The 21,529-nt window shown below is 37.6% G+C and overlaps 1 protein-coding gene across 1 annotated transcript in view; it reads right to left on the bottom strand.

Moving 5' to 3' along the window:
* Positions 1–21,181, bottom strand: part of MAP3K8 (mitogen-activated protein kinase kinase kinase 8) — a 62,376-nt gene extending 41,195 nt beyond the window's left edge. The window contains exon 1 of the mRNA XM_053713895.1: positions 21,057–21,181. Coding sequence (XP_053569870.1) covers positions 21,057–21,105 — 49 coding nt within the window. The 5' untranslated portion in view covers positions 21,106–21,181. The remainder of the gene's footprint in view (positions 1–21,056) is intronic.
* Between the last annotated feature and the right edge of the window lie 348 nt (positions 21,182–21,529).

The following is a 21,529-nucleotide window of genomic DNA, read 5'->3' as shown; positions in this document are numbered from 1 at the left end:
GGAAACAGCAATTTCATATTCTTTTCCCATCTATCTAAATCAAAGACCTCAGATGCTGTTGAAAAACAAATTAACTAAATTAAGCTGTACATATAACCAATGGGGACATTATCTATTTGAAAGTTTAAATAACTTTCACATAAAGGACATGTAAAAAGAAAATGCTTTAAAGTGATGGTAAACTTTAGCTAATCAAATGCCATTTCTGTAATCTTTGCCATTTTTTTTATCCGTGAAAAGGGTTAATTCTGTGCCTATAGTAATGCTTTTATTACAATGTTATGCTGGCCCAATTGGATTATTTTTTTTTTTTTTTATGACAATTCCAATGAACATCCAATCAGTGTGCGTGTCATATGACACTTTTGAAGTCCAGCCCTATGAAAAAACACTTAGGAAGCCTATGTAGAGAGTCGGTGGAACTGCTCTCTATGTCACAGCCCAGCCAAAAGAGGAAATGAAGTGGGGCGGATTAACAGAAGATACCAAGTAGGTTTATCAATCTTTTATTCCAAAATATATATACACACACTTTAAAAAAATATAATAATAATAATAATAATAATAATAATAATGATTATGCAGGTTTGTAAACCAATATATTTTTCATTGTAACATTCTTCAAGTCAAAATTACCATCACTTTAACGTGTAGGAAAAGTTTATTATTGCATTATTGCTTGTATACAACTATGAATTTCACCCCAGCAAAGGGTTAAACACAAAGGTAATGTCAGTTACAGAGCAGCAATTCTCTACTGGGACTTAGCTGAACACATCTGATTAACCAATTACAAGAGTAATATGCACACAGCCACCAATCACCAGCTAGCTCCTAGTAGTGCATTGCTGCCCCTGAGCCTACCAAGGTATGCTTTTCAAAAACAACAAGGAACAAAGTAAATTTGATAATATAAAGAAATAGAAAAGTCTAGAGAAAAATGCACGATCTATATAAAACCATGATGGTTTAATTTTAACTTCCATGCTCCTATATGAAACTTTTTTTTTTTTTTTTTTATCAGGGATGGATACATCTTGATTCAAATGAAGAGATGCAGGCTCTCTAGGTCAATGTTTCTCAACCGCAGTTCTCAAGTACCCCCAACAGGTCAGGTTTCCATTATATCTGAACCAGTGCACAGGTGAAGCAATCAGCTGATCAGTAACCATGGTTACTAACCTGCTCTCACCCATCAGCTGATTATTTCACCTGTGCACTGGTTCAGCTATAATGAAAACCAGGTTGGGGGTACTTGTGGACCGCGGCTGGGAAACAATGCTCTAGGTCACTGGTTCTTAGGACGACAATGTGTGAGAATTACATACTTGACCATCTCTGGGTGTTATACAATACAAATAATGCTCATAAAAAGCACCCAATGGTATTGCGTGATTTCTCTTTATGCCAGCGAGTTTTGATCATCAGGTCTTTACACCTTATAAATATTTGTCTCTGGAATTATTTTCATTTTTCAACCATAAAACTTATTAGAATATAACCTTTTTAACTTCTAATGTTTAAAGGGAATTCTAGAACTAGTGAGATAGACTATCTTCAGAGACTAGCTCTTGCAGCAGTGTAGCAGAGCTTTCTTTACTACAAGAGACATGTTAGTGCAATCATAATATTTTAATGCATTAGAGTATTTTATTAGTTCATTATTACGGCCCTTTAAGCAGAAGGGAAAAGGTCACCTCTTTATAAAAGGAACTAAAACTGCTAATGTTGCAAATAAAATTCCCATTTCAAAAAAGTTGTCTAAGACATTATTACCAAATTAAAATATATTCTATCATAGACCTGTATCTGTCTATACGTTTGCCATCATGTCAGTGTAAAGTTAAGAATATTTCTGATTTTGTCTTTTTTTTTGTTATTTATATCATTGCTGCACAAATAAATAGACACACAATTCCTGCCGTACAGATATTTTTATGTATTTTGTAATTATTAAAGAAAACCACCACACTTTTCTAACTTAAAGGGACACCATACTCAAATTGCTTTTTACAATAGTCTTGTCTGAAATCCAAGGAGGTACATATTTTCATCCTCATTACTCTTAATATATTGCCAGGTTGTGGAAATTCCCAAGACCCCTACTTGGAATGAGTTCAACTAAAAAAATCCCCATGCTGCAACTATGCAGGATGGTTATTACATCTTGGAGAGTAAACTGCCTAAATCTGGATTACTGGGACTTTAAATGTGTGTCCTTTTTGTAAGTAGAATACCTGTAGTTTATAAATACAATTATATATACATATTTACACAATTGTTTTCCATATTTTTTATACAGAAACAGATGTGTCCATACTGCAATTTTATATTGAAATTCTGTGAACATGTCTATATAATGGTTGGTGCTGCATTATTTTTTGCTGTGTGTTTTTTCTTATTTTAATGTGTGTTACCAGAGGATCAATACTAAGATTTTTATAACATATCTTTCTTATCTACTTTTACTCCCATAACTGGAAAATAGCTCTAGATATGTTCTGCCTGAATTGTAGCCCTATATTACTTTGACATACATTCATGTATTTTGTCTTATGTGTGATTTTTTTTTTTTTGCTTTCTAATTAGCATTTTCTAATTCTATGAACTTAAAATGCACCCAGTTGACTTCTCAAGGCTAACCCTGCAACACATCTTTCCCTAATAGCCTTTAACTGATAACACCTGCAAAACAATGTACTTTATATTAAAAATATGACCTTTTCAGACTATTATAGCAACACAAGGTATGTTTGTTGTCCCTTTAAATGTGTTCATTACGTTCATATCTCTTTATGTCTTGAAGAAATTATCCCAACAGCATCACTTCATAACATTAACAGTGCATCCCTCGGCAGGGCCCTCTACCCATTTGATCCCTATAAATATTATCTTGTATACCGCCTATGTTTATAGCGCTGCAGAATCTGTTGGCGCTCTATAAATACCTAATAATAATAACAACAACAACAACATTAGAAATCTGCAAGTCACACATAACAGAGGTTCACAAATAGGATATATAAAGAATTCCACATCCCACTCAGAGTTAGCTGAATCAATTGCACGGTTGTGAAATCATAATCACAGTGCTGTACAGTTTCCAGTACACTAGTAACTAATGCTAGTTACATCCATAGGGGGTTTGCACATACAAACTAAGCTAACCAGCCTCCAGGTGTTTCTAAACACATACCAAGTGGTTTAACCAGAGCTATCATCAGACTCTTAAAGTAAGCAATACACTGGCCTTTCTAGCACCCAAAGGGGTTAACGTCTGTTGGAGAAGCTTCTTGATGAAGAGCTGATGAAACACATTCCGCTGTTTGTAAATGTGAGCAGAATTCTTTTGAAAAGTGGAGGAAGGAAAAATGATTATGTAAATTAAAGGGAATGGAAACAAAAATGGATTAATTTCATTGTATCCTTTGTTGAATTTTTGGTTCTTTCTAGGAGTGTTCATTCAGAGGTTTTGGATATTTCCGGATGCGGTGGCCACTTGCGGTGTTCAGCTCTTCTTGTGAAAGTGCATTACACCAAGATCTGTGCAAATCCAGATTTTAGTGCGTTGCACTTTCACAAGAAGAAATCCGTAAGTGTCCACCTTCTTCCACATTCTGAGTCATCAAATGGGAGATGTTAAAAGGTCATCTCAGATTCCCATTCTGGTTATTTATATGGAATCTGAAGCATTCTTGCTACTGGCCTATTTCCCTGATCTTGACCTTGGTAAAGTTTCTGGACTACTTCACCTGCTTGACCCTTCTACTGGGATATGCTGTCTGTAGATTGATTTATTGGCTTATGAACTGTGCACCTGCTTTATCCTATTTGATGCCTGGTTTCGGACAGTTCACGGATTACCCTCCTGTTGCCCTGATTGTTTCCTGCTACCCAACCTCTGCGCAATTGGTTCCAGATGGAAAATCATGTAACCTCATTATTTTATACAGGGACTTGATTTTTGGAAGCTACTGTTCCCTAGTAATAGGTTCAGTCAAAATTAAACTTTCAAGGTTTGTATAGAGTGTGTGGTTTTAAACAACAATTTTCCAATTTACTTTTATTCTTAAATTTGCTTCATTCTCTTGGTATAATTTGCTGAAAACTAGGTAGGCTCATAGGAGCTCAGGAGCATGCAAGCGGCCTCAGCAGTCTATGGCAGCAGTGTCTGTAACAGTGTATAACATTACTATAAACATTGTTGCAAACTGCTACCACAGAGTGTTGAAGACACGTGCACGCTCATGAGCCTTCCCAGGTTTACTCTTCAGCAAAGCATACCAAAAGAACAAAGCAATTTTAATGATAGAAGTAAACTGGGATGTAGTTTACAATTTCACACTCTAAACCATGAACGGTTATTTTTTTTCTTCACTGCCAGTTTAAACAAATCTTGTAAACTAGGCAATAGTGAGAAAAACCTCAATTAGGAGCATTATTGCAATATAGTTCTATTTGCAAAAAAACCCTTCACCTTAATGTTAATACCATAGTATCATGGTTCCAGCCGTTGATGAGCTTCAGGTGTCGGTGCATGCTCTACTTGCCGGTGAAGTCACAAGAAGCATTGCTAATGACACAAAGCTATACAGACTGTAGTTATTGTTTGTTTTATTTTATGTGAAATCAGATGTCAAATACATATGGAGTCATAACAAGGTAACAAACAAATTGTTCATCCTCTAATCACAGGATTATTTAGACTGAAGAATTTGGTTTGCAAATGCTAAGCACAATATATTTTTATCAGCCATTTCCTAAACACTTCCCATTAGATGTGAATATTACTGTAAATTGCTGGCACCAGTTACACGAGTTGCCTCACAGGAAGTAAAAGATTGACAGTGGAATTTAAATTAACTCCTTTTGGTGTTACTACACATTGTAATATTACAGATACAACTGTGCTTAATTGTTTGCAATTTATAAATTTGTTTTAATTTAAAAATCTTTTTTTTTTTCCCCAACCTATTAACTTCTGATTTCATCCCTCATATCAAGTCACAAGCTTTTTTGCTTTTGGGACACCGGTTTTGAAATTCCAGTGAAACCTCTATTTTATAGGTTTTTGACAACCATATTAAAGTAATCTGAAAATATAAAAAGCAATAATGAGAATAGCAAATTTAAAGCAAAACTGTAATGCAAAATTGTAGTAAAATTGCACATCATTTTCCACTGCCTTAAAATTAAAGTATTGACGTCAATGTGAATTACATTCACAGCCAATCCAGAATTGATATGAGAGTAATTCATACATGCTCATGTAGACAAACTATATATATTTATTAATCACATTTACCTTGCTTGGTAATCTTTACTAAAACATTGCACCTTTCCATTATATTATGATGAAGTAGGCTCAGGATTATGTATGTTTTGAGTAATATGGCAACAGTGATTGTAACAACGTTTTTATGGTCTCAAAAAAAAAAAGTGTATTTTTTACTTTCATATCTCTAACACATAGGCAAAAGCCACATGTACAGGTGAAACTCGAAAAATTAGAATATCGTGCAAAAGTTAATTTATTTCACTAATGCAACTTAAAAGATGAATCTAATATGAGATAGACTCATTACATGCAAATCAAGATAGTTCAAGCCGTGATTTGTCATAATTGTGATGATTATGGCTTACAGCTCATGAAAACCCCAAATCCACAATCTCAGAAAATTAGAATATTGTGAAAAGGTGCAATATTCGAGGCTCAAAGTGTCCCACTCTAATCAGCTAATTAAGCCATAACACCTGCAAATGGTTCCTGAGCCTTTAAATGGTCTCTGTCTGGTTCAGTAGGAATCACAATCATGGGAAAGACTGCTGACCTGACAGTTGTGCAGAAAACCATCATTGACACCCTCCATAAGGAGGGAAAGCCTCAAAAGGTAATTGCAAAAAAAGTTGGACGTTCCCAAAGTGCTGTATCAAAGCACATTAATAGAAAGTTATGTGGAAGGGAAAAGTGTGGGTGAAAAAGGTGCACAAGCAGCAGGGATGACCGCAGCCTGGAGAGGATTGTCAGGAAAAGGCCATTCAAAAGTATTGGGGACTTTCACAAGGAGTGGACTGAGGCTGGAGTCAGTGCATCAAGAGCCACCACACACAGACGGATCCTGGACATGGGCTTTAAATGTCGTATTCCTCTTGTCAAGCCACTCCTGAACAACAAACGTCAGAAGCGTCTTACCTTGGCTAAAGAAAAACAGACCTGGTCTGTTGCTCAGTGGTGCAAAGTCCTCTTTTCTGATGAGAGAAAATTTTGCAACTCATTTGGAAACCAAGGACCCAGAGTATGGAGGAAGAATGGTGAGGCACACACTGCAAGATGCTTGAAGTCTGTGTTGATTTGGGGAGCCATGTCATCTGCTGGTGTTGGTCCACTGTGCTTCAACGCCATCGTCTACCAGGAGATTTTGGAGCACTTCATGCTTCCTTCCGCAGACAAGCTCTATGGGGATGCTGACTTCATTTTCCAGCAGGACTTGGCACCTGCCCACACTGCCAAAAGCACCAAAACCTGGTTCAATGACCGTGGGATTACTGTGCTTGATTGGCCAGCAAACTCGCCTGACCTGAACCCCATAGAGAATCTATGTGGCATTGCCAAGAGAAAGATGAGAGACATGAGACCGAACAATGCAGAAGAGCTGAAGGCCGCTATTGAAGCATCCTGGTCTTCCATAACACCTCAGCAGTGCCACAGGCTGATAGCTTCCATGCCACGCCACATTGAGGCAGTAATTGCTGCAAAAGGGTCCCAAACCAAGTACTGAGTACATACAGTATGCATGCTTATACTTTTCAGAGGTCTGATATTGTTCTATGTACAATCCTTGTTTTATTGATTGCATGTAATATTCTAATTTTCTGAGATTGTGGATTTGGGGTTTTCATGAGCTGTAAGCCATAATCATCACAATTATGACAAATCATGACTTGAACTATCTTGCTTTGCATGTAATGAGTCTATCTCATATATTAGTTTCACCTTTTAAGTTGCATTAGTGAAATAAATTAACTTTTACACGGTATTCTAATTTTTCGAGTTTCACCTGTACTGTATTGGTGAAACAGATAAGGGAAACAGACTTTCCATACAGATGCAAGACAATAAATTGACACAAATAGATGGATAAACACAGTATTGAAGTGAAATAACTTAAACAGAGGCATGGCTGCTCATATATAATATATATCATGTTTGTCTCAATAAGAGTAGTATGGATGTCCAAATTGATCAAGTTCTTCTTTAAAATAATGGGAAAACACTAGAGGGATATATAAATGGTGTGAATTGCTTACAAGACAACAAATCTGAGGTGTTCCAGTCAAATTGCTTTGTTATTTTAAAACAGCTATCAGTACTTGCATTTATGCTAAAAAAAAAAATCAACAATGTCTCCTGCATCTTTACTTATTAGTAGTTAACGTATTCATTGCACTGTGTTTTTACTACGTTGCTGGTATAATACATCTGTGGCCATTTAAGATAATCAGATTAACTAAACCTTATTGTTTTGGTATAAATCAATTATTTTTCAGTGATATCACAGGAAGAGGAGTGCAGTGATGCAGCCCTGAACTGGGTCTCCAAGCAGGCTTTTACTGCAGAGACCCTCCGTAGATGTATTCATGTGTACAAACAGGCAGAATAATCTAGCATGGATGTCGGCATGTAACATGTCTCCTCTGGCTGCATGGCATGCTGGGAATTAAAATTCCAAAAAGGGGATATATTTGTTGGGGCAGTGGACACTATGGAAGTGCATTCAGGGTTTAACATTCTACATGCAAACTCCAATTTCTCAGTTGTTAGAGACACTTTGGCAAGTGGGTTTGTTGAACCCTGGTAAATCACACACCTTTGCAACATCTTAAAATTAGTTATAGAAAGGGGAAAGCTAAAAGCAGAAAAAGACATATAAAAAAAAATAAAAAATTATCAAAATCTGCACAAGCATCAACATTAACAAATTCGCAATCATATTTCACTGACAAGAGAATAAAACATACATTCAATACACCAAGCCTGGCTGTAAATTTAGAGAACATGATATAAAAAGTTTGAATTAAAACCAGTGTAGCATTCCTTGTTTGCAAGTTTCTGAACAAAATATGTGAAATACTGTACAAAAGTTTCTATTTTTACATCAAAAGTCAGTTTCTGAAAACGACTGTGTATGTTAACTAATTTCAGCAAATATGCACCTGAGTGGAATCTGTAAGAAATGCTATGGCACTAGCAATTAACCAATTGGTAGGCTAATCAGTATTGACAGCAAGTGCAGTGGCCTTTTTAACAAACCTCTTGTGGTAACCTACTTTTTTCACAGTAAAACAAGTGTGAGATGTGGTTCTTTTTTCAAGATACAGATCTATGGGGAAGTGGTCAGAATGGAACATACTATTTTAAATAACAAAAAAAAAATTTCCTCTTAGTATCTATTTACTATCATAAAACTATAAAACGTACCTATGAAGAAGAAAAAGAAAGCTCAAACTATGGCATTTGCAAAATATATATACACCTCGGTTAACGCGCGCCTCGGTAAACGAAAAATCGGTTTACGAATTAAAATTTCTGAGAAAAAATGCCTCGGTTTACGAATTTTTCCCGCAATACGAAAAAAAGTGTCCTGGTTTATAGATCCGCCCCCCCTGCCCCATGCGTGATTTGGAGCCATTGGCAGAAGATTTTGGAGCCTTTTGGAGCAGGTTTTGGAGCCTTTTTGGTGCATCTCAAGAAGTGGAAAGGTAGGGAGCTGAGCTTGGTTGTTTGCATGCCTTTTACTGTGTGTTCTGCATTCTGGGGGTGATTTCCATGCCAGCTCATGTGCTGTGCATGCCTGTTACAGCTCATCTGCTGTGCATGCCTGTTACAGCTCATCTGCTGTGCATGCCTTTTAGTGTGGTTTCCATGCCAGCTCATGTGCTGTGCATGCCTTTTTTGCATTGTGGGGTTGTTTTCCATGCCAGCTCATGTGGGTGTAAAGCATTTTTAATTTTTTTTGCATACTTAGGGACGGTGGTGTCATGGCACCCAAGAAAGCAGCGGAAGCTGGGAAGAGGAAGAAGGAGATGATTCTGCTTGAGGACAAGAAGGAAATCATCAGGAAGCATGAAGGAGGAATGCGATTGACTGACCTTGCAAAAGAGTATGGAAGGAGTGCATCCACAATCGGTACAATCCTAAAAATGAAAGAGAAGATTACTGGGAGAGATGCAGCCAAGGGAGTCACCCGGGTCTCCAAGCAACGGCCACCTGTTCTGGAGGAGGTCGAGAAGTTGCTCCTGCTCTGGATTGAACAGAAGCAGCGTGCAGGGGACTCAGTGACCAAGGCGATCATCTGCGAAAAAGCCAAGGCCTTGCATGCTGACCTCCTCAAACAACAGCCAGGAACGTCAGCAGATGCAGAAGGCTTCAAGGCCAGCAGGGGGTGGTTCGAAAGGTTCAAGAACAGATCTGGCATCCACAGTGTGGTCAGGCATGGAGAGGCTGCAAGTTCCGATGTTGCTGCAGCTGAAGATTTTGCTACGGAGTTCCTGGAAGTCATAGTTTCAGAGGGCTACCTTCCTCAGCAGGTCTTCAACTGCGACGAGACTGGACTCTTCTGGAAGAGGATGCCAAAGCGTACCTTCATCACAGAACAGGAGACCTCATTGCCTGGCCACAAGCCGACGAAGGACCGTCTTACCCTCCTGTTCTGCGCCAACGCCAGTGGGGACCTTAATATCAAGCCCCTGCTTGTCTACCATTCAGAGACCCCACGGGCCTTCAAGAAACACAAGGTGAACAAGGAGCAGTTGAGCGTTTTGTGGCAGTCTAACCCAAAGGCTTGGGTCACACGCCTCTTGTTTGTGAAGTGGGTCAATGCGGTTTTTGGTCTTGCTGTGAAGAAGTACCTTGTGGATAATAACCTGCCACTCAAGGCCATGCTGCTCATGGACAATGTTCCTGCCCATCCTCCAGGCCTCGAGGAAGACTTGCTGGAGGACTTTAATTTCATCAAGGTCATGTTCCTTCCGCCTAACACCACCCCACTACTCCAGCCAATGGACCAGCAGGTCATCTCCAATTTTAAAAAAATCTACACAAGGGAGCTTTTCCAGCGATGCTTTGAGATGACAGATCGCTCAAGCCTCACCCTCCATGAATTTTGGAGAGAGCATTTTGACATTGTGAGCTGTCTGCAGATTATCACCATTGCCTGGGCCGGGGTCAGCCAGACAAACCTAAATTCTGCTTGGCGCAACCTTTGGCCAGACTGTGTTGTAAAACCTGCCTCCAGTGCTTCTGCACCTGCACCAGAGTCAACAGTGTTGGAGGAAATTGTTTCCTTGGGGAGGACCATGGGCCTGGAGGTGACTGAGGAGGATGTCTACGAGCTGGTGGAGGAACACAACCGTGACCTAACCACCGAGGAGCTGGTGGAATTGCAGAAGGAGTCGATGGAGGAGCAGATCGCATTTGAGGAGGAGGAGGAGGAGGAAATGAGTGAGGAACAGCTCTCTTCCACGGAACTCAAGGAGGCATGCCAAATGTGGGTAAACCTACAGACTTTTGTACAGCAGCACCACCCAGATAAGGCTCTAGCCCACAGACTTGTGAGCAGTTTTGACACAGACATCATGTCCCCTTTCCGAGGGATGCTTAAAAGGCGCCAGAGGCAGCAGACAATGGAAAGGTTCCTACAAAAACAGCCTAGACATGAAGAAGAACCTGCTTGTGTTAGTGCTGCCCAGTTGCCCTCGTCCTCCTCATCTTCCAAACAGTGTTGAAATTGTTTTGCTATTTTCCATGTTTTCCCTGTTGACGTGTTATTTATGTACAGTACAGTTAAAGTGTACTGTACCATGTTACCAACAGTCTGCCATGTTTTAAAAGTTGATGTGTGATGTTTTAAAACATAAAGTTGGATGTTTGAAATATTATGTACAGTATTTATGCCTTTAAAGTGCACTTTATAAAGAGTTTTGAACAGATAAAATACTGTGTTTGACTTTTTTTTCTCACCTCCGGAACGCATTAATTGGTTTTCAATGCATTCCTATGGGAAACCGTGTTTCGGTTTACAAATTTTTCGAAATACGAAACGTCCCGGAGAACGGATTAATTTCGTAAACCAAGGTCCCACTGTATATACATACACACACATATATATATATACATACACATATACACACACTCTGAGTGGCCACTTTATTAGGTACAGCTGCCTAGTAGCATGTTGAGTCTCCATTAGCCTTCAATACAGACTGAATTCATCTAGGCATGTATTCAATGATTCAAAGATGCTGAACATTTTGTGCAGGTATTGTGTACCATGCAGACATGAGTGTGTCACGCAACTCCTGGAGATTTGATGGAGGTATAAGCCTACAGCGAATAACCCTTTCCAGCTCAACCCAAAGATGTTCAATAGGATTGAGATCTGGGGACTGAGCGGGCCACTGCAGCAAAGAAAACACATTGACATCACACACTAGGAACTTCAACTCATGAGACAAAGCAACATTTTTCCAGTGTTCTATGGTACAGTGCTGATGTTGTTGTGCCCACAGAAGGCGCGTTCTCTTGTTCTTCTATGACGACAACGGCAACCAATGTGGCCGCCTGCTGTCGTAGCCCAGCCGCGACAAGGTGCGCCTGGTGATGCATTGCAATATCTTTTTCTCTGCACCAAGGTTGAATTCTGATGTGATTCGCGGAGCTGTGGCCTGTCTGTTTGCTTGCCATCCTCCTCTGATCTCTCTCATCAACAAGCGTTTTTCTTTCACAGAACTGCCGCTGACTGGATGTTTTTTGTTGATTGCACCACTCTTGATAAACCATTGAAATTGTGGTACGTGAAAAGTTTAGGAGTACTGCCATTTCAGATACACTTTGCCCAGCACGTCTTGCACCTACTATAATGCTACATTCAAAGTCCATTAGATCACTGCTCTTCACCACTCTCGCTGCAGTTTGTACACTTAAAGGACCAGTCAACACATTAGATTTGCATAATCAACAAATGCAAGATAACAAGACAATACAATAACACTTAGTCTGAACTTCAAATGAGTAGTAGATTTTTTTATAACAAATTTCAAAGTTATGTATATTTCCACTCCCCTTGTACCATGTGATAGCAATCAGCCAATCACAAATGCATATACGTATAGCCTGTGAATTCTTGCACATGCTCAGTAGGATCTGGTGACTCAAAAAGTGTAAATATACAAGACTGTGCACATTTTTTTTAATGGAAGTAAATTGGAAAGTTGTTTAAAATTACATGCTCTATCTGAATTATGGAAATTTAATTTAACCTGAGTGTACCTTTAACTGAAGGTAGGAAGGTTGTTCTGCTGTATTTATACCAAAACTGTGGCCTCAAACTATTTGTGTGCACAGTAGGGCTGTACCTAATAAAGTGGCCGCATAGAGTGTGTGATATATATATATTTATATATATCTCGTGTCGTGGTCCTGGGCTTAATCCTTTGGCGCCAAATGTAACTGACTTCCACCAGTTTTGCTTTCAAACACTGCTGGCGAGTGCCAGGTTTTCTGTGTTGTGTTGATGTTTGTAATGCTTCCCTGCGGACCTGTCTCCCTGGCTGCTCTGGGGTTAACTGACTGGGTTGCTGGGAACTTTGCAGCTGTCTGTCAGTGTTCAGGGCTGTGGAGTTTGCTGTGGCTTAGGATGTGTACCCAGTCCAGTCTGTGAGTGTGGTCCATTCCTGAGAGATAGATTCATATATACTGTATATATATATATATATATATATATATATATATATATATATATATATATATATATATATATATATATATATATATATATACACACACACATTGTTTTATTTACAAATACATAGAACATATTCCCTTATGTAAAGAACATTGGAAATATGAATTTTGCATAAATAGGTTTTCATCTACTTAAAGGGACAGTCTACTGCAGAATTTTTATTGTTTAAAAAGATAGATAATCCTTTTATCACCCATTCCACACTTTTGCATAACCAACACTGTTATATTAATATATTAATACACTTTTTACATGTGTGTATCCAAGCCTCTGCACCCTTATTTCAGTTCTTTTGACAGACATGCATTTTAGCTAATCAGTGCTGACTCCTAGGTAACTCCACATGAGTGAGCACAATGTTATCTATATGGCACAGAAGAAATTGCACTAGCTATAAAAAAAAAACAGTAAAAATGCACTGATATATAAGGCGGCCTTCAAGGGCTTATAAATAAACACTCGTAGTCTGGCCCTTAATGTTTTACCTTTCTATCTCTTTAATGCAGTTATAAGCTACATTGAACTAGCATAAGTGAGTCTGTATTTGAATTTTCTGCTCCTAAGAAAATATATTGTTTGATAAGGAATTTTGAGGACATGAGTGGCCTTTTTTTGCAGTCAATCTGAACCCCTTGAGAGAGAGAAAAAGAGGGGCACAATACTCTACATTTTTTTTCTGTGTTCCATGTAAAAGTGAAAGTTTTATAATGGCCCACAGTGCTTTGCTTTCTGGGAAAAAAACAAAAAAAACAATTGAGGCTGAATAAACAAACCAGTTTGTTATGTGGGATGTGCTCCTATCAACTAATGAGATGTTCTGGGACTCAGTTGCACACAGTCCTGCACTGTCCGTTTGTGTCATTTTCAAAATTAAACAGTTTTCAACTAACCCCTTTTTAGGCCTTTTTTTGTGAAAGTGATATTTGCGCTTCACTGAGTAATACCAACGCACACTAATGTGCACTGGTATTGCAAGTTGACAGCAATGCGAATGCGAGCTTGCGTTCGCATTGCTGGGAAGCATTGTGCACACAAGAGCGTCATTCCATAGGCTCTAACGGTTTCTCACAGCATGAGAACATAGCCCAGCGAAGGGGGCAAGTCACGCAGCGATGGCAACAAATTGTAAATATATAAGTACTGTATAGGATTATATACATATATAATTGTGTTACATATATATTTACTGGGAACACATAATTCCCATAGATCGCAATGTAATGGCATTTTTCTAACACTCCCCACCCGCCACTTTAGCCCCCAAAAACCGCCTAGTGCAGTTATTTTATTAAAAAATAAAAAGGCTAGAATTTTTATTTTCTAATAAAATACACAGCACTGTATTTTGGGGCATTTGAGGCACATTTATAAAATTAACCAGAGATCTGATCTCTGGTTAATTTTATAAGCACTTTTTTCTACCGCGAGCTTACTGTAGCAATAACCAGCCACTTGTAATGATAAATTAGCACTCCACTTGTAATCTAGCCCTTTATATTTATAAAACACACATACATAGTTAAACATGTTGTAACTGCTCTTTCATAGACATAATAGAACAATTAGGAGTACTATGTCTATTTAGCTTAGCCCCCTTATGCAAATGTGAAGAGCTTACAGGTACTGCTACTAATATCCCATTCAATTTTTATTGCTACATATAGACCCAGCCTCTCACATCACCCTAACCCACTACTTAGAATAAACTTTTCTACTGCCCACTCAAATCCCACATTGGCCAAGAAATGCCCATCCCAAACTGTACACCCAGATTACTAAACCTCACTTCCTTTGGCCCCTGTCTCATTATTAGATTATGTCTGAAATGGTAATATTGCCAGATAGGAACAGAACATTCACCTATGTGTATATGTTATTTTCTTTTTTTTAGTCATTTTTATTTAGGTTTCAAAAACACCATATAATACAAGATTGCAATATGTGGCAATTTAACAGACTATAGTAGATATTCAATAATCTATTTCACACCATGACTATAATTTTATTGCTTAGCACAATCACTTTCAACTGCTTACTAACTGATTAACATTACACTGAAATTAAATCTGTCTAGATAAAGATACAGTTTCTAAACAATAATAAGGTTGTAGCATTCTTGGAAAACCCAATACTATGAATCATAACAAGACATGTTTGTAATCTCAAAACTCAAATATTCCCTAGAAAAAAAAATATATTGCTCTCTTTTTAGTCAAAAACAACATGAATGCAATGCTTGTTAACTATTTATCTTACTTTATACTACATAAGTGACAGCCTGGAGAAAGAAAAAAAAAATCTAAATGGAAATTAAATTTCTATGATTCAGACAGAGAATGCAGTTTTAAGAAACTTTCCAATTTACTTGTATTATTACATTTACTTTGTGCTTGCAATGCTTTGTTAAAAAAGTATACCAGCAATCCACTGGTGGAAACTAGCTGGTGATTGGTGGCTACATAGATATGCCTCTGGGATTGTAATACAATGTATTTAATTATATTTAGCAATACAATCTTTGCAACATACTTTAAAAAAGGATTTAAAACCCACATTTTTTTATTTCATGGTTTAGAAAGAGCATGCAATTGTAAACAACTTTCCAATTTACTTCAATTTTCTAAATTTGCTTCATTCTCTTGATATCATTTGTTGGAAAGCATATCTAAGTAGGCTCAGTAGCAGCTGATTGGTGGCTGCACATAGATGCCTTGTGTGATTGGCTCACCCATGTGCATTGCTGTTTCTTCAACCAACAATATCTAAAGAATAAAACAAAATTAGATAAAAGAAGTAAATTGAAATGTTGTTTAACCCCTTAACGACCAACGACGTATGGGGTACGTCCTGCAAAAAAATGCAGTTAATGACCAAGGACGTACCCCATACGTTGTTGGTCTTTGAAAGCAGTGGAAGCGATCCTGATAGCTTCCAGCTGCTTTCATGTTATTGCAGTGATGCCTCAATATTGAGGCATCCTGCAATAACTGTTTTTAGCCATCCGATGCAGAGAGAGCCACTCTGTGGCCCTCTCTGCATCGGCTACCGATGGCCGTTATCGTTGGTGGGTGGGAGCTCATCCAGGGAGGCGGGTGGGCAGTTATTGGTGGAGGAGGGGGGAGGGATCTAGTGCGGGTGCGTGCGCACGGGCGCGCACGTGCACGTGATGTCTATCAAAACAGCATCACTATGCTGTAGATCTGGAGGGTGGGAGAGAGGACAGGGGAGGGTGGGATTTTGAAATCAAGGCATCAGGGCGAGGGTGGGGGGTTGGATGTTGAGGGGGGGGGGCAGCTACACTACAGAAATAAATAAAATATTTAAAAAAAAAAATTAAAAAAAAATACATTATTATTTTTCAAACTGGGTACTGGCAGACAGCTGCCAGTACCCAATATGGTGCCCAATAAAGGCAGGGGGGGGGGTTAAAGAGCTGTTTGAGGGGGGATGAGGGAGGTTGGGGGCTAAGGGGGGTCCTACACAGCAGAAGAATTATTTTTTATTTTTTTTTTTAAAAACCTAAAACTTTTATTTTAGTACTGGCAGATTTTCTGCCAGTACTTAAGATGGCGGGGACAATTGTGGGGTGGGGGAGGGAAGTGAGCTGTTTGGGAGGGATCAGGGGGTGGGATGTGTCAGGTGGGAGGCTGATCTCTACACTAAAGCTAAAATTAACCCTGCAAGCTCCCTACAAGCTACCTAATTAACTCCTTCACTGCTAGACATAATATACGTGTGATGCGCAGCGGCATTTAGCGACCTAACTACCAAAAAGCAACGCCAAAGCCATATATGTCTGCTATTTCTGAACAAAGGGGATCCCAGAGAAGCATTTACAACAATTTGTGCCATAATTGCACAAGCTGTTTGTAAATAATTTAAGTGAGAAACCTAAAATTGTGAAATATTTAAAGTTTTTTTTAATTTGATCGCATTTGGCGGTGAAATGGTGGCATGAAATATACCAAAATGGGCCTAGATCAATACTTGGGGTTGTTTACTACACTAAAGCTAAAATTAACCCTACAAGCTCCCTACATGCTCCCTAATTAACCCCTTCACTGCTGCGCATAAAACACGTGTGGTGCGCAGCGGCATTTAGCGGCCTTCTAATTACCAAAAAGCAACGTAAAAGCCATATATGTCTGCTATTTCTGAACAAAGGGGATCCCAGAGAAGCATTTAAAACCATTTGTGCAATAATTGCACAAGCTGTTTGTAAATAATTTCAGTGAGAAACCTAAAGTTTGTGAAAAAATTTGTGAAAAAGTGAACATTTCTTTTTATTTGATCGCATTTGGCGGTGAAATGGTGGCATGAAATATACCAAAATGGGCCTAGATCAATACTTTGGGATGTCTTCTAAAAATATATATATACACATGTTAAAGGATATTCAGGGATTCCTGACAGATATCAGTGTTCCAATGTAACTAGCACTAATTTTGAAAAAAAGTGGTTTGGAAATAGCAAAGTGCTACTTTTATTTAGTACCCTATAACTTGCAAAAAAAGCAAAGAACATGTAAACATTGGGTATTTCTAAACTCAGGACATAATTTAGAAACTATTTAGCATGGGTGTTTTTTGGTGGTTGTAGATGTGCAACAGATTTTGGGGGTCAAAGTTTGAAAAAATTGTTTTTTTTTTCATTTTTTCCTCATATTTTATAATTTTTTTAATAGTAAATTATAAGATATGATGAAAATAATGGTATCGTTAGAAAGTCCATTTAATGGCGAGAAAAACGGTATATAATATGTGTGGGTACAGTAAATGAGTAAGAGGAAAATTACAGCTAAACACAAACACCGCAGAAAAGTAAAAATAGCCTTGGTCCCAAACGGACAGAAAATGGAAAAGTGCTGTGGTCCTTAAGGGGTTAAAATCATATTTAATGATGCAAGTAAATCATTCAAATTTTAGAGCCTTTTCAATTAACTTCTATTATCAAGTTTACTTTGCTATCTTTGTATCCTATGTTGAAAATCATACTTAAATAGGATCAGGAGCAGCAATGCACTACTGCGACCAACACAGTAATTGGTAACCACACACACATGCTTATTTTCATTGGCTGACCAGATGTGATCAGCTGACTCACAGAAGTGCATTGCAACTGACTTTGTTTAACACTATCGTGTAATAAAAGGTTCTAACATTATACTAGAGCATTTTCTTTTTGCACTTTTGTGTCTCTTTAATTTGTTCACATACTACAGAATAGGGGGGGGGGGACCTCATTATGACCCATAATAATGTGAAAAGGATGAGCACCCTGGTACTAACCCATAGTAAACATAACACAAACAGTTTACGAGATAGAGCTGCTTAGTTTCTGTTTAAATACAGTATCTCTATAAAGAATTGTGGTAAGGGATAGGAAAGTCAGAATTAAACTTGCACGATTCAGATAGAGCGCGTAATTTTAAGACACTTTTAAATTCACTTCTGTTTTCAAATGTGCTTTGTTCTCTTGGTATCCCTTGTTGAAAAAGAATACACACATATCCTACACTAGTGGGAGCTAGCTGCTGATTGGTGCCTGCACACATTTCTCTCGTGAGCTATGTACAACTTGCTGCCAGTAGTGCAATGATGTTCTTTCAGCAAAGGATAACAAGAGAATGAAGCAAATTTGATATAAGAAGTAAATTGGAAAGTTGTTTAAAATTGTAAGTTCTATCCGAATCACAAAGGAAAATTGTGGGGTATCCTGTCCCTATAAATGACAAAAGATTGCATGGGTAGTGTGCATGCACGTGTATACAAAGCAGGCTGGTGCACACAAATAGGGTGCTATGCTGCACTGGCAGCAGATGTAACATTTGCAATCTAATTTTATAGTAAAAAAAGTTATACATAGAAAATGATCTATAATCCAGTGCAGTTTATGTTCTGCTTAACGAGTCTTTAAATATAGGGATGTCAAATCTATTAACAAATCACACAAATCCACATGAACCATAACAGAACTGGAACTAAACATACACTTCAAAAGTAATTTAAACAATTACATATCTCAGTTTGATTTAATGTACTCATATGATTTTCAAAAGCTGACTTTGCTCAGAGATTAAAAAAAGTATTTATTTACATTATTACATCATAAAACAAAGCGATTCATTACACAGATACCATACAGTATCTGGGTTACACAACTGGCACAGAAGAAAAGGTCAGGCATATTCAGACTCAAGAACTTCAACAAATAAACTTATTTTATTTAGTTACAAACAGCAAAGTATTTTCTCGCAGCTGACCCTCAAATAAACAAAGTTAAGCAAGAAATTACTATTGCCAGTCTTCAAATTTCTACTGGTAATGCAATTAAAATAGATATTTTTCTATACCCATAATATAATATATGGGTAAGCCAATAATAAGAGGTACATTTGTTCAGCCACCAATTAGCAGCTAACTTGCAGCTCCTGAGCCTACCTAGGTATGCTTTCAACAAAGGATACCAAAACAACTAAGCTCTATTGGAATCATTTAGGAATAAAATTAGGTTTTCATATCACATTAATATAGTTTGGATTTGAAAAACAAACAAAAACATAAGTTGTACTTTTAATTTGGTTTCAAGCAATTACCTTTTTTTTTAACAATGTGCCAATTGTCAAGTACAGGTTTTCCAGTATTCTACTTTTGCTTTATCGTGTTCTGTTGCCACTAAAACTGTACACATAATAACAACACATTTAAGATATATCATTCAGAATGGTGTGGGATCAATTGTATGACATTCTAAATAAGACTTTTGCCCATATCAGTTCTAAACACAGGTTTTCATTCTATGGAATAAGTTTGTCCAGAGGAGAAAAAAAAAGGCTTGCCAGGAGCCATATGAGTTATGGAATTTGTTCATATAGCTTGTGTATATTTTCTTAGTATAACTTATTACACAGTCAAATTTGTGAAAGTAATAAAAAAAAACTATGTCTCTTAAAGCCTGTACATACTAGGTCAAAATATTCTTGTTTTGGGGGGCGCACCCAGTGCACACTTGTGATAACACAATATATATTTTTGTCATGCCAGGTATACTCAAATACTCTATGTTATACCAACATATAAAGATTAAAAACACTTTGTCTCTAAAATAACATTTCAAGATCAACAAAGTTTATATGAAAAAGATCAATGCAACACATGGATTATAAGACTCCCTAGTTCTGTGTTACACTATTTAGGACTGCAACACCTCTGGATGTCCCAAAAACCCCTGAGGGAAAAAGAAACTCATAAAAAGGTCATGGAGATGTTTGTCTTTAGTGTCTGTTACTGGGAAACATTTAAAGGGACACTCAGGTTAAATTAAATTTTCATGATTCAGATACAGCATGTATTTTTAAACAACTTTCCAATTTACTTCCATTAAAAAAAAATGTGCACAGTCTTTTATATTTATAATTTTTGAGTCACCAGATCCTACTGAGCATGTGCAAGAATTCACAGACTATACGTATATGCATTTGTGATTGGCTGACTGCTATCACATGATACAAGGGGAGTGGAAATATACATAACTTTAAAATTTGTTATAAAAAAAATGTACTACTCATTTGAAGTTCAGACTAAGTGCTATTGCATTGTCTTGTTATCTTGCATTTGTTGATTATGCAAATCTAATGTGTTGACTGGTCCTTTAAAGACCTTTTGTATTCCTATCTGTACCTCCCCCTCCTCCCAAAAGTATCATTACATCATTTGCAAAGATTAAATAAAAAATGAATAAAGAACAATTTATCATTAGCAGATATGAAAAACATATAGAGAATCATTACTAACTTAAAATTGTACAGAAACAAGGTATATATATATATATATATATATATATATATATATATATATACATATATACACACACACACACCACACATATACAAATACATATATACACATACATATATACACACACACATATACAAATACATATATACACACACACACAAAGAGATAAATGAGCTATTTGCTTTCCAATTTTGCATTTGGATGTATATGAGAAACAGAAATACAAAAGTAAGACAAGGAAAAGCTATCAAACTCATATGTATATCAGTCTAATTGATGCAGTGGGAAATATCGTTGGTAAGATCAGATAGACATTCAAATACTCAAACGATTCTTTGTGCTGTGTAAAAACTGTTTAGGAACAAGATGCAGATTTTCAGGCTAGACTTGAATACATTAAAAGCGTTATTGCTACAACTCAGTACTAGTAGGTTACTAGCTGATGTGCCCGGCTTACCTGTGCACTGCCCGCTGTACCAAGGCATGTCTGTAGGACTAGTTACCATCCATGGGAAAGCGGTAAAGCGCTGCCATGATCTGTGCCCAGTACTAGTGAGGCGTGACTGTGTTGATCAAGTGCTGCTGCTGGGAAGTCCGGATAAGGAAGCTTTCACAAGCAGCAGGCAGGACTTTCAGGAAATGATGAGACTGAAACAGAAAAACGCAGGAGCCTGAGCAAACCATTAACCCTTACACCACCTAGTCGTGGAACTAGTGACAGCAAAAGTGACAAATAACTCAGATGCTAGAAGAAATATGTTCAGCTCCAAACTAAACTTGCAGTCTGTTTACAAGAGAGACCCCACACACAGAGAGATTAAAGGGACAGTCCGGTCAATATTTAAACGTATATAGATTAATTGCATATTTGAATAGAAATTTATGTGCAATATACATTTGTTGGCAAAGATACTTCTAGTAAAAGTTATC

Source organism: Bombina bombina, chromosome 5 (genome assembly GCF_027579735.1).
Source record: "Bombina bombina isolate aBomBom1 chromosome 5, aBomBom1.pri, whole genome shotgun sequence".
NCBI lineage: Eukaryota > Metazoa > Chordata > Amphibia > Anura > Bombinatoridae > Bombina > Bombina bombina.
This window is presented reverse-complemented; position numbering and strand designations above follow the sequence as displayed.